Source organism: Akebia trifoliata, chromosome 2, assembly GCF_017979445.1.
Source record: "Akebia trifoliata isolate Shusen 1 chromosome 2, ASM1797944v1, whole genome shotgun sequence".
In the NCBI taxonomy this organism is placed as follows: Eukaryota; Viridiplantae; Streptophyta; class Magnoliopsida; order Ranunculales; family Lardizabalaceae; genus Akebia; species Akebia trifoliata.
Genome location: NC_141376.1, coordinates 18285187 through 18299955, shown reverse-complemented (window position 1 = coordinate 18299955; position 14769 = coordinate 18285187). Strand labels below are relative to the sequence as shown.

General features: G+C 39.8%; 1 protein-coding gene across 14 annotated transcripts in view; it reads left to right on the top strand.

Moving 5' to 3' along the window:
- Positions 1-14769, top strand: part of LOC147409853 (zinc ion binding protein) — a 37466-nt gene that overhangs the window by 10020 nt on the left and 12677 nt on the right. For 13 of the 14 annotated variants that reach the window (XM_086431944.1, XM_086431942.1, XM_086431943.1 and 10 more), the window contains exon 3: positions 5474-5746. The exons of the other annotated variant lie outside the window; for it this stretch is intronic. In XM_086431944.1, coding sequence (XP_086288070.1) covers positions 5474-5746 — 273 coding nt within the window. The remainder of the gene's footprint in view (positions 1-5473; positions 5747-14769) is intronic. 14 annotated transcript variants of the gene reach the window in all.

The following is a 14769-nucleotide window of genomic DNA, read 5'->3' as shown; positions in this document are numbered from 1 at the left end:
AAACCTTGATTTCAATAAACAACAAGTAGACCCCAAATCTTTGGGATAAGGCTTCGAGGATGAGGATGATGTGGTTTCAATAGACAACAAAATAATCTTTATTAAAAGTATTATAAAGAAAGAAAGAATAATCACAATTCAATATCAGTATTAATTTGCAGCATTTGTTGCTTGCAAGGTCAAAACATTTGACATTCACTAGGTTAGAAGCTATGCATGTTTCAAAGACAATGAGACATGACAGAAAGACTGACCTCCAGAAACCTGATGCACTGAACAATTCTATCAGTTTATTCCATGTTATATTTAAAAAAAAATTTCAATTAAAGTTTATTGAAATAATCTAGTTATTTTAGTCCTAATTGTTTTTTGGTAATAGCTTTTTATTTATTTCTTATTGTAAGGGCATTTTTGTCTTTTGACTCTTATTAATATAAACTCTTGCCTAGTTCTCACAAAGAGACTCGACAATTATTCTTCTCAAATTCTTCTTGGTCTTAGGGCCTAAATAATCCATTAATCCTCTTTGGGTTCCCCTCTCTAGGTCGTGGGATCTTGAAGTCTCCTTTCTTCTTTTTTCTTCTTTCTCTCTCCATCAACAACCCTGGATTTTTTGAGACCTAATAACCTAGTAGGAATTTCATTAGAAGGTCTCTCCTTCGGGGGTTTTTTTTTTTCTTCTTGTTCATCTTCCCTTGATTGCATGTTGCGATAGGGATTCTATCAATTTTTTTTCCACATGCTGCGATAATATCTTCTGCGCTGTGTTTCTACCCTACGATAGGGTAGGTTGATTGAGTTTTTTTCTTGCTTGCGACTAGGGTTTCTATTTGAAGGAATGCTTCCTATTGCTTGCGATAAGTTCTTGGGGACTGATGATACTTGCAACAGTAGCGTAACTGATGTTCAAAGAATTGCGATAGCAGCAGTAGGCTATTTGAGGAGCTGCAACAATATAACTGCTGTTTGAGGGCTTGTGATACACCTCTTGGACCCTGTGAAAGAGTACGACAGCAGAAGGATTGCTCGTGCAGGCTTGCAATAGGGCTGCTGATCCTTGTGAAGGCTTGCGATAGAACTATTGAACCTTGCGAAGGAGTGTAACAGCTGTTGGATTGCTTGTGAGGGTGCGACAGCAGTAGGACTGCTTGTGCAGGCTTGTGACAGGGCTGTTGGTCCTTGTAAAGACTTATGATAGAACTTTTTAACCTTGCGAAGGAGTGTAACAGCAGTTGGACTGCTTGTGAGAGTTCGCAACAGATTTGTTGGACTCCCTGAAGGGTTGCGACCACAGTAGAACTTCTAACTTGCTGTTTTGGTAATTTTGAGTTGCTGTTTGGGTTGCCGACAATAGTGGGACTGTTTTCTATGTTTTGCAACTGACTTGTTGGTTCCTCTGAAGACTCGCGACAACATTAGGACTGCTGTTTGGGCTGCTGAAAGACCTATGACAGTGCTGTTGCCCTCCTTCTACTTGTGATTTTTACAATGCTGATCTCCCTTCAAACTAAAGTTAGTTATTTCCTAGCGAGTAGTGACGACGAATCCAGAGTCTAAGGATTCTAATACGACTTTTGGGGCAAATTTCTCAGCCCAGCGAATCCAGAGTCTAAGGATTAATCCGGCTCTTGGGGAATTTTCAATCCTGATCTCGGTCTGTGCGTCTTTATTTGGGCAATAAAGGGAAAACCAGATGGCTTTTGGGTATCATTATTAAACCACCCCTTACTAATCCCAAATTTGAACTATGAGAAATTGACAATTGTACTATTCTTGGGTGGTTATTAAATTTCATGGAGCAGCACATCTATACCATGTTTTGTATCATTAGTCTGTCTCATCCTTGTGGTCAGTTCACACTCAGACACATACGCATAGCCCAGGCTACGCAAGGGACTCAGAGTGTTGCTGATTACTTTGATTTTCTTCAATCTCAGTGTGAGGAGCTCTCCCATTATGAGTCTATGACTTAGTTGTCTGCAGAGGCAGCTAGGTATGTGGTTAAGAGGATTTTTCGACATCAAATATATCAGTTTCTCATTGGTTTATGTCTTGAGTTTGAGACACTTCAGACCTAGATTCTTAAAATCAATCTTTTGCCCTCTCTGTTTGAGACATTTGTGACCATTGATAGTGATGAGCATCGTCATTGTGTTGTCCCCTCTAAGGCACCTAGTATTATTTCTGCTTCGGCTACAGATTAGATGATTTTAGCAGCCAACTCGAGTTTTCTGACTCTCGTACCCCCAGATCAGGGAGTAATTGTCGTGGCAGCCGTGGTCGTGGTAAAGGGAGTGGCCTTATTTGCAGTTATTGTGGAAAAACTAGTTATGGGAAGGCTTGCTACTTTCAGCTTTATCCTCATCTGATACCACAATCTTCTTCCACTCCATTTTCGGGACAGTCTGCTCCTCATGCTGTTACTGTGGAGTCATAATCCATTCCTCTCATTGACCCTCCTTCCTCACTTGGCACAATTGACTTGCAATAGCTACAGACTTAGATTGCCACTTTGTTCGGGATTAGATTCATGCTCATACTCACCCCTCTTCGACTGTGGCCTCAGTTACTACGCCTCCAGTTACATCCTTTGCTTTCCATGTCATTCAGTCTGGGTCTGCTTCTCTGACATATGTTGTTGATTTTGGTGCCTTTGATCCCATGACCGTGAGTCTAGCCATTTTACTTATTTTATTTTTCCTACCACTTATAGGGAGGTTCACCTTGCTGACGGATCTCTTACACTTATCCACAGTAAGGGTACCATCTCCTTATCCTCTAGGATTTCACTAGACTGTATACTCCATGTCTTTCATCTATCTCTTAATTTTATGTCTACGAGTAGTATTATTAGATCTCTAAATTGCTCAGTTATCTTTTTCCCTACTAACCGTAATTTTTAGGATCCGACTTCGAGAGGATGTTTGACAAGGGATATAAAGGGATGGGTTGTACTTGTTTGGATCTCAGCCTACTGCTATTTTAACTTCTATGCTTCCTTCCTTTGATAGTCACTTTTTCTTCTCAAACTCTAGATTTATGGTATACTCGCTTAGGACATGCCAATTTTTAGCACTTATGTTATTTATTTCCTATTTTAAAAATTACTTGTAGTGGACATAAATTTCAGTGCTCTGTGTGAACTTTCTAAACACACATGTACTTCTTATATTCCTCGTATGCATCGATTTAATGCAATATTTGATTTAGTTCATTCTGCTATGTGGGGGCCTTCCCATATAGTTTTAATGGTTATACATATTATGTTACATTTATTGATGACTATTCTCACTATACTTGGGTTTATTTGATACGTTCTCTTTCTGAGGTGCTTTCTAATTTTGTCAATTTTCTTAAAATGATTCAAATTCAGTACAATATCATTGCTAAATCTCTTCGGTCTGATAATGGATGGGGGGAAATATATATCTGATGGGATTCGCTCCCAACTTCATAAGCATGGTATGCTTTACCAATTGACTTATCCTTATACTCCTGAATAAAACGGGGTGGCATAATGTAAGAATTGCCACCTCATGAAATTGTTTGATGTTTTCTCCGAGGAATGCATCTTCCTAAGGCATATTGAAATATGGCAGTCCTCACTGCGGATATTTTTATTAAACGTATTCCTAGTCGCACTTTAGGGTTTTGCGAGACCTTTAGTGGACTAGAGTTATGACTGTTGAGATGGATGCTTTGCAGAAAAATAATACTTGGGAGTTTGTTGCTAAGAGGTTTACATAGACTTTTGGAAAAGATTTTGGTGCCACGTTTGTTTCGGTTGCCAAACTTTCCACTATTTGATTTCTTATCTCTTTAGCTGGGTGTAACTCCTAACCACTTCACCAACTTGATGTGAATAATGTTTTTTTGAATTGTGATTTGATCGAGATTATTTATATGAACCCTCCTCTTGGGTTTCGAGGGGAGTATTTTGAGAAGGTATGCCGCCTTCTTAAATCTTGTATATCTTGAAGCAGTCCTCGAGAGCCTAGTTTTAGCGATTTTTTAAGTTTAGTTTATCTATGGAGTTTTCCAAATACCACTCAAATCATATTTGTTTTGTTCGTCGAGGAGTGAATGGTTGTTGCACTATTGTTTTGGTTTATGCAGATGACATTATTGTGACTGAAGATGATTCACAATGGATTGTCAGAGGTAAGATGCTATTGGGTCATGTTTTTTAGGTTAAGGACTTGGGTCCACTCAAGTACTTTTTGGGGATAGAAATGGCTCGCTCTCGCCGTGGTATTTCACTATCTTAGCATAAATACACATTGAATTTTCTTCAGGACACTAGGATACTTGATTGTTGTCTTGCTTCGTCTCCTATGGATCAAAATTATCATCTTCATGCTGACTCTGGTGATCTTTTATCAGATCCTTTTTATTATCAGAGACTTGTAGGTTATCTGATTTATCTGACTAACACTAGACCGGACTTGTCCTTTGCGGTTAGTGTGGTCAATCAGTTCATGCATACTCTGTGTACTTTTCATCTTGATGCCGTTTATTGCATCCTTCGCTACTTGAAGTCGTGTCTTGGTTCTTGGGCTTTTCTACTCTTTCACTGCTCAGTGGCATTTGTCTTGTTTTACAGATGCTGGTTCTTTTACAGATAGGAGATGTACATATGGTTTCTATACTTTTTATGGTGATATCTCGTGGAAAAGTAAGAAACATAATGTAGTTTCTCGTTCTTTTGCTGAAACTAAGTATCTTGCTATGGCCTTTGGCACATGTGAATTAATTTGACTTCTATCTTTACTGACAGAGTTGGGATTTCCTGTTTCTAATTTTTCTACTTTGTTCTGTAACAAGTTTACTATTATACTTGCTTTTGACTCAGTTCTTCATGAAAGAACTAAGCATATTGAAGTTGATATTCACTTTCTTAAGGAGAAAATTCGATTTGGTGATCTTCAGATGGTCTTCGTTCCTTAAATCAATTTATCGACATGCTTACAAAGTTTGTTGGTCCTTCTATCACTAATTTCCACTTTGTCAAGTTGGGTTTAGTTTATATATTTGCCCCAACTTGAGGGGGAGTATTGGAAATAATCTAGTTGTTATATTAGTCCTAATTGTTTTTTACTAGTAGTTTTTTATTTATTTCTTATTTGTAAGGGTGTTTTTTTTTTTTTTTTTTCTTTTTTGACTCTTTTATTAATATAAATTCTTGCCAAGCTCTCACAAAGAGACTTGACAATTATTCTTCTCAAATTCTTCGAGCTTAAAATATAGAGAAAATGTATTTAGATTAATACATAATAATCATATAAGCCATTAAAGAAGCTGTTGGTACAGTGTCCCAATAGAACAGTGTTATAAAATCATTCTGGAAGATAAATATAAAGGAATATGGATTATTTTGTTCGTTCTCCTTTTTTTGTCTCTGTATGTTTCTTTTGTTCTCTTGCTTTTTTTGTTTGTCTTGATCTTGATCATTTAAGATTTGTTTCTCATGCAGGATTTTTCTCATGTGAAATCCTTCAAAGGCCACGAGCATAGAATCATGGCTGTAGTCTTCGTGGATGCAAGTGACCCTTTGTGCATAAGTGGTGATAGTGAAGGTGGCATTTTTGTTTGGGGGATCACCATTTCTCTTGAACAAGTGCCATTGAAGAAATGGTATGAGCACAAGGATTGGCGTTATAGTGGTGTTCATTCCTTAGCCGTCTCTGGAACTGAATATCTCTATACTGGTAGTGGAGATAAGACAATCAAAGCATGGTCATTGCAGGTAATTAAATTTGTACTTACTCTATGATCCATTAATTTTCTGGATTACATATTTTTCATATATTGTTACAAGTTACAACACATTGTTCGCACCCCATTTTGTGGCGACCAAATTTAGAACTACATAACACTTGGTGGAAGATGTGACATCTCCTCACCCATTACAATAAAGGAATGGTTCTTCACTTCAAATAACGGAGAAAATCTGCTTAGGTAATAGTTAGACATTTTCTTGACCTATAACACTGAAGTCTTCCTCTATTCTTTTTGTTTTCTTCTTTTATTTTTTCGTCTTCATAACTTTTATGTGATCATAGTTATTACTTCCTAGCTTCTTTCTGTCCCAAAATGCCTCGGCCAAGACTCCTCGATCTTTGAGGTAACTAGAGCACTATATTTTCTGTTTTTCTCTTAGATGTAGGAAAATCTTATACAAAATGATGCTCCCATTTAAAAACGTGAGTACACCATTCTAACTGAGGATCACTTAGTACTAGTGATTCTGAGACGATAGAATTGCTAAATTATTCAAGATAGACTCTTGGCACGGAACATAAATCATGGAGTAAACTCCACAAGGAATTTAAGGGGGTCTTCTTTGAAGATTTTCTAGTGCGATGGGATATGGTTTGTTCGTTGCCGCGAGAGTAACTCGCCATTCGCTTGTTGTTTGTTTTTTCTTTCTTTTGTTGCGTCGCTTTTCTTTTTTCTTGTTGGTTCTCATTGTTTTTGGGTTGGTCATCTTAACCCCCTAGCTTTCTTTTTTCAATAAATTTATCTTTATCGATAATAAAAAAAACATAAGTCATGAAATTGTATACTTTTTGTGTTTGGTACTTTGAAGTTAGAATCCATCCATTCAAAAATGAAGTAATCATTTAATTAAATCTTTGAAATAACCTCATCATTGAAGCTCTATCCCAAGGATTTGATCAACTAAACAAACCTTGTTCAGTTGCTCCTTCATTCCACTTAGTGCGAGCCATGTCTTCTATTATTGAAAGTGTGTTTATATCATCTTTTAATATCTCAATCCATGTTCTTTTTGGTTCTTCCTCTTGCTCTTTTTGAACCTTTAACTTGATTATTTCTTTTAACTGGGATTGTAATAAGCCTTATTGAACATGCCCAAACTATCTCAATCGATTTTCTTAGTTTGGAGCTACTCCTACATTTGAATGCATGACATACATGGTTCCAAATATCATATTTTTGTAACATTCTGATAGAAAACCTTTCTAGAGTTAAATGTTTTGGGTTGTATCTGAATGTTTTAGTTTTTATTTGCATATTGGAATATTTTGACCGAAACATTTCGAAACAAACCAAATCAATATATATAGTCAGCCCGATCTAAAATTTCTAAATCCATTAAAAGTGGTCTACAAATTATTTGCACTAATTTTTTTTAGGATGATCTTCTCATCATAGAGATCATCCACGCAAAAAATCAGCTCAATCCATATTTTGAAAAATGATTGTTATTACATTGTTTTTACATATGTTTTTACTTATGTCCCATGATCCACCCCCTATATATGTAGCGTTCATTTGCCAAATTCCTAGACAAAGTGTTTTGTTTTATATGGGCTAAAATTTTCGGCATGGCCTGATTTTTTGTGAGGATGATCTCTATGGTGAGAAGACCACCCTCACAAAAAATCGGCCCAATTTGAAAATTTTAACACTAGTTTATAAGTTGAAGAATCGTGAACCCTCAATTTTTAACCGTTAATTTGTAACCATTTTTCATGGGGTTAGAAGTTTCATAATGGGCTTCACAAAAAATCAGCCCATTCCGAAACTTTTAGCCCATATAAGACAAAACTTTGTCCAGAAATTTGACTGTTGAACCCGACCCTACATAGAAAGTGTGGAACCCAGCATCAATGGCATTTTTGTATAAAAAAAAAAAGGTAAAGGAATAGAGATTCGAATGATGTTAAGAATCTTTGCAAAAAAAAATTCAATTCTTTCGAATCTTTTTTTTTCTTCAGAGAGTTGTATTTTAAGGAGTCATTCTCAGATGAAATCCAAAAGGAAATAACTACAATATTCTGATTAAAATCAATTGCGTTATCTATTAGGTGTTGATGGAGGGATTTAGCCCTCGACTAGGAATCGTTAGTGAATTAGGAGGTTGTCACTTGGCGCAGGTGTGTCAGTGTAAGATTGGAGGATGCCATATGGCGTTATAGGATTGAATGGCATTGCCAATGTGGAAAACGGAAAAAGAAAGGCGGGGAAACTTCTAGAAAGAAAATGTGAGGATTGCATGATTAGACAATATCATGTGAGCCATCACGTGGGGAACACGTTGGCTAGGTGGCAGATTATCATTAGGTACTCGAGATGGCTAAAAAGGTGGTAGGACCTGTATGGCGAGACATGAGGGAATAGTCTAATGAATGAAATCAAAGGACACCTGGCATTGGGATCTCTAACCATAGTATTATATTAAGGAAAAGTGTAATTTTAACGATCCTACCTTATCCACAATTACATTTTGGTGACTTTACTGGGGAAAGATCACCTCTACAAGCATGAGAAACACAAGAATCCAAACTTAGGGTTCCAGAGTGAACATACGAACGAGGAGGAAAGGAGGACATCAGTAACTATTGAGACAACGATCCTGGACACAGTTGAGATAACATTTGCCACGGTAGCCTTCATTGAAACGACGAAAAATGTGGAGAAAACTAACACGAACATATTATTGGCACTACAAGAGCTAAAACGAGGAACAACACTGTCTTTAGGAGAAATGTTGGAGCCACGAAGAGGCTCTTCTTCCACAGCAGCAAATCTTCGATAGGAGGATCACGCCAATGTACCACAAGAGGGTCCGACACCCTTTGTGCAAGAACCTGCCCAGCTGTTGGTAGAATGGTACGTAACTGTGGGCGACCTCGAAAATCCCAACCAAGGAGCTAGAGGATTGTTTCTATGAGTTGCGCCCCCCTTATCCGATGGAATTCCAACAACATTCGTATTCGAAGGGCTATAGGACTCTATCCTTACCCTCTTATGGGGGAAAGGGAAATGCTCGCTAAAATTTAGTATATTTCTTGGAGGCCATGGGAGAGCATGAAGCAAACCAGTGTTTATGTTTGTGAGAGTTCTCGAAATCTCTGAACGGTCGAGCTTACATCTAGTATGACAATCTGCAACCCGACTCTATTGGGTCATGGAGGCAAATAGTCGATGTATTTCACAGGAAGTTTTTCGTTGTGGAGGAGCAAGTTACAATTTCGGATTTGGGTCACACATCAAGTAAGGAGAGGGGAATTTTGACCGATTTTGTGAGATGGTTTAGGAATGCGGTAACTGAATGCCATGAACTAGTGGTAGAAAGGTGTCTTGTCGACATGTGCATATCAAGGATGGTGCCCAATACAGTGGTCATCTAGAAAATCTGAGGATACCCAACTTTACAGAGTTGCACGATGCCACGAAACGCATCGCAGTAACTATACCGATGACGACAGAGTATGCTGAAAGATAAGGTTGGAAGCCAGAACGTCATCTCTCTCGAGGGACGCCCCAGGAGTTTGTAGCTTACGTGACCAAGAGAAAGGAGAACATAATGTGAGTCAAGGGGAGAAACAATAATTTATGCGCCAAGATGAGCAATCACCGGATTACCCATGCAGTATGGAAGATGTCGAAGAGTTGTTGAAGACGTGGTGAGAGACAATGTGATCCAGCTACCCTCACCAAGACAAGAACTATCAATGAAGGAAGAACATCATTCACATTTTTGTCGCTACCATCGAATAACAAGATACCCGATGAGTGAATGTCTTGCGACGCATCTTCGTAGAAATGTTGAGGAATGGAGAATTGCTATTGCCAGACGAGCCAAGTACGGAGGAAGCACCACGTTATTGAGGAACCAAAATGACACGAGCAAGGACTGTAGTGGCCACGCATGACCGAAGGATACATCGGAGGAAGAAGATTACTCGGCGGTGTCAAAACATTTGGAACGTGTTGAGACGTTAAAGAAAATGCTTGACAACCTAAGGTTTTCCCTAGAAAAGAGATACAAGGCGGCCATGACGGAGTAATTTCTCATCGAGAAGATGTAACTCACGAAGTTGTTCTGTCGATGTTGTTTCAGAGGGACTAGACGCCATTGAGCGACATTATTTTTTCAAAGCAGGACCTGCTAGAATACGAAGTGGAGCCTTCGCGTCCGTTGTATGTGACGGCGAAGATAAACCTAAAAGAGCTAAGGCGCACCTTCGTTGATACTAGAGCATCACTCAATTTGATGATTGCTTCTACTTTGGAAGCCATCAAAATCCAACGCAAATAGCTAGTGGATTTCCCAATGGAAGTACATGGTTTCAGTAGGCACACATTCAACACGATTGGGTATGTGAAAGTCGACTTGTGAATAGGGTTGACCAAGGGTGCAACACTCTTCCATGTGATAGAAGCGGAACAGCCTACCATTTGTTGTTAGGGTGACCACGGCTACATCAATACAAAACAGTTAACTCTACGTACGATCAATGCGTAAAGGCGTGTGTAAAAGGGACGGTTGTCATGGTCAAAGCCTCTGGAGAACCTTTTGCAAAAGAGGAAGCGCACTTGCTAAAAGTCGCTTTCTACAATAGAGATAGGTGAAATATATTCCACACCTTTACTAGTATGGGGAGAGGAGTCGTGTAGGTTACCAAGCAAAAGTGCTTTATCGGCAAAGGACAGGTTGGGGCCGAGGGTCACAAAAGTCACACTCCCATATGGGAGGGTGGTGTATCAATTATGACGGTTACCTAGGGGGAGCCTTTTGTACCCTACTCATACACGTAAGGAAACCTGTGTAGTCGAAGAGTCGATGGCGCTACCAAGGGAGATGCAGATGAGAAAGGGGTTAGATGCATTGTGGATGAGTTAGAACTGATGTACATAAGAAATGATAGAGCTCGCCCTGTCATGATCAGCGCCGGGTTATTGTAAGAGGAAAAGGAAAAGCTCATGACATTATTGGTCGAATATGAAAATGTTTTCGCATGGGAGTATTGAGAGATGCCAATGACATGAGATTGGAACACAAATATAGGAAGTTCGCAAACTTTTGGCTGCAAAATTCATAAAATCGATTCAACATCCATCGCGGCTAACAAATGTAGTCCCTCTCTGAAAAACTAAAAGATAAGATGTGTGGATTTCTGTGATGTCAATAAAGCGTGCTCAAAGGATGAATTTTCATTATCGAATATTGATCTACTGGTCGACACCACGATAGGGCACGAGATGTTCTTACTCAAGGATAGATATATCGGTTACAATCAGATTCGAATGGCGAAAGAGGATGCTAAGAAGACAACGTTCCGAACACCCTTGGGGAATTTCTATTATGTTGTCATGCCCTTTGAGTTAAAGAACGCAGGGGTGACACCAGAGGGCCATGACAACGATATCTGAAGACGTTGCACAACAAAATCGAGGACTATGTCGACGACATAGTAGTGAAGAGCAAGTAGATGAGTGGACATGTAGGAATTTTACACAAAGTCTTTCAAAGATATCGTCAACACAACCTCTAAATGTACCTACTCAAATGCGCCTTTGGTGTTCTGGCCGAGAGATTCCTGGGGTTTGTAGTAAAGAAGCATGGAATAGATGTAGACCAAGACAAGAGACGCCGCAAGCGATAGAAAACATGCTATCGCCCTCTACACTTCGTGAAGTAAAGAGTTTTTTGGGGAAAGTATTGTACATTCGTCAATTCATCCTTGGATTATCACAAACAATTGCGCCACTTGTCGCATTACTAGGAAAATAAGCGATCTTCCAATGGCCACGGGAACATCAAAAAGTGTTTGATGAAGTGAAAGAAACAATGAGCAGAATGCAACCATGGGAACACTAGTAACTAACCACTCATTCAAGCTTTATCTAGAAACATCAGAGGGAGCTATAGGAGGACTACTTTGTCCAAAAGATCAAGAAAGCGTAGAAAAACCCATTTACTATATCAGTTGTGCCTTGAAAGGGGCCGAGTTACGATATTCTATAGTAAAAAAGACTTGCCTCTCTTTGGTTCATGCCGCTCAGAAACCCAGACATTATCTTTTTGCGAACAAAGTCATATTTCTTCAAAGGTAGACCCCATAAAATATTTTCTTTCAAAGCCAGCCCTTTCTGGGAAACTGGCGAGCTGGCTATTATCCCTATCTGAATATGACATAGAGTGCATATCACCAAAAGCAATTAAGGGACAAGTTGTGGCGGACTTGCTAGCTATCTTACCTGAAAATAGCCATGGCTCGATAGAAAGGACTGATGAAATGGTTAGAAAATTGTTAGAAGATATAATGATGGTTTCTGGCTCGCCATCACGGAGGTTGACACTACATTTCGACAGTTCGTCTACTACAAATGGTATAGGTGAATGTGTAGTATTGACTATGCCTAACGGGACCTCAACCTCCATGGCTTTCAAGTTGTATTTTGCATGCACAAACAGTGCCATTGAGTACGAAGCCTTTCTGATTGATTTATCACTAGCAAAGGATAAAACATCTAGATGTCAAAGGACATTCGAACCTATTAATGAAACAGATGGTTGGAAAATTCACATTGAAAGAAATTACCTTGGTACCATACAAGGCGGGGACCAAGAGTTATGGAAGTTTTTTGCGACAACTATATTACATGTTGGGTGAGCATCCAATAGATGCGTAGACGCCTTAGCGATGTTGGCTACAAAATTATGTTTTGAAGAGGTAGAGGCTGGAATTAAAGTTTTAAGGAAGTCAGTATCGTATTCATGGTTTCCTACTGAAGTCAAAGACGAAGAAAATGATTGGTGAATTTCAGTAATTGATAGTTTGAAGTCTTTAAATAAACGAAGGAAATCCGAGCAAAAAGCTTGCAAGCATGTCTTATTCCAAGAGATATTGTACCATCGACAACCAGATGGCAAGCTGGCAAGGTACGTGGGGCCACGAGAAGTGGAAGGCATCTTGAAAGAAATTCATCACAATGTGTGTGGGCGAGGCTCTGAAATCCTGTTGCACAGGCGAATATAGAGATAAGGGTATTATTGGCTGGAGATGATGGCCCAGGCACATGCAGTCCAAGAGTTGTGCCAAGATTACCAGGGAGTGCCTAGTCATAGAGAAGTTTTAGTCCCCGACGCAATGACCAATTGGCGAACGCCTTATATTAAGTTCTTGATAGATGGGACAGTCCCAACACACCACAAGAAGGTGGCGAGGTTACGCCATATGTTAAGTGTTACATACTTTTGGATGGTTTTTTATTCCGGAGAGGAATAAAGGGGAGGATGCTCTGCTGCCTAAGTATGGACGAGGCCTTGAGAGATGTTAGAAATGCACATGGCGTCAAGAAATCCTTGTTGTTCAACGCTCTTTGATGTAGACATAATCGCGTCCTCTGGTTGCTATTGATCAAAGTTTGTGACGGAGGACGCCATCAAATCCATTGGTGCTACCTCGGTGATGATGTCGTCTAGGTGAGCCATGGGGACGTCTAAGGGAGGCGTCCCTGAACCCGCCTACGCCTTCTTGAGTTGATGTCTCGGTTTCAAAGCACCCGCAACGAGAGTATCCTCTGAAGGTGAGGCAGGCTCCTCGTGAATAGTAGTCGAGGAAACCTGCCCGAAGGAATATAGGCACCCTGGTCAAGTCAACAATTCGAACGACGAAGATTAGCTAAGTTAGAGTGATGAACAAAACAAAGTAAACTTAAGAGATAGCATTCACCTTGGGAAGAAGGTTGGCGATGACGTCCTTCAAAGTATCAATGTCACAACTAGAAGTCGCTAGCTCGTGTAAAGAATAGAGAGCGTCTGAGGCACTGCCCTGGCGAAGAAGACAAGTTTGCCTTGATAATGGGCCTTTGAGGAAAAGGGGCCTACTGGACACTTTTTCTTTTCCCCAAAGTTCTTTGGTGCTTTGGGGTATTTGAAGTATTGACTTTGGCACGTTTGAAGTCCTGGCAGGCAGAGGGTTAATGGCACGAATTTGCTTATGAATAGGAGAAGTTTCGGCATTTGTATGCTTACTACTGGGTTCAGCATGAGTGTTATTGCATTGCAAAGGAAGAATCCGCTTCAAGCGAGGATTTTTAGTAATCGCTTTGTCACTAACTAGATCGAAGGGAGTTGGCGACGAAGCTAAGAATGAGAAAATTGTCTAATGTTTCGCCCCAAAATGTTTGAACCTCTAGGTGCACAAAGCAAGCACGTTTCCTGAAAAAAAGGGAAGGTCGTCTGACCGTGGCATATCCTTCCTTCACTCCCTGCCAAGACAAAGTAATCCAAAACTATTGTCGAGTGAGGCTTATGACCAAGCTTGTAGGGAAGGAACTGATCAAACGAGCATTGACGGGGGCAACGATCGATGTTGTACATTTGAACGCCCCAATGACACCATAAAAAGCTTACTAAATAACAAGGGTGGAATTAAGCAGACAAACCATCTGCCTTTCACTAAGTCTTACCCTATTACCTAGGTCTAGCGTGACCCCTTCGTTGAGTGCTTATGTTACAATTAGGGATACACTTGTTGGAATGTGAACATAAGGCCTGAATATTACGCCTTGAGAAGAGTCCATAATGTTCGTAAGGTCAATAGTGGGCCTGGCGCCACACCACCTCCAGATGCAAGGCCAATCAGAGGGAGTATTTGTTAGTGTTAACTTGTCGTCTTTCAAAGTAACACTAGCTCACAACACGACGTTGAAGAGCGTGGGGCACAAGCGTTGAAGTGTTCCCATATCCACACTTGAAGGAAGTTGGTGTGAATGAAGGTTGAAACAATGTAGGCATCGTTCGAAACCTTTAAGTCAACCTCAAAGGTATCCAAATAGTGGTACAAATTCCCCAAGAAGACGGTGCCAAGAGGAAAGCGTAGTCCTTAAACCATCTTAATGGCGAATGAGAAGTGGAAGGGATGAACCTTCTCATGGGGATCACACTCAATGAGATGGTGCGAAAGCCAATAATCAATAAAGGCTTCCAAGGCAAAAGGCAAATCATGC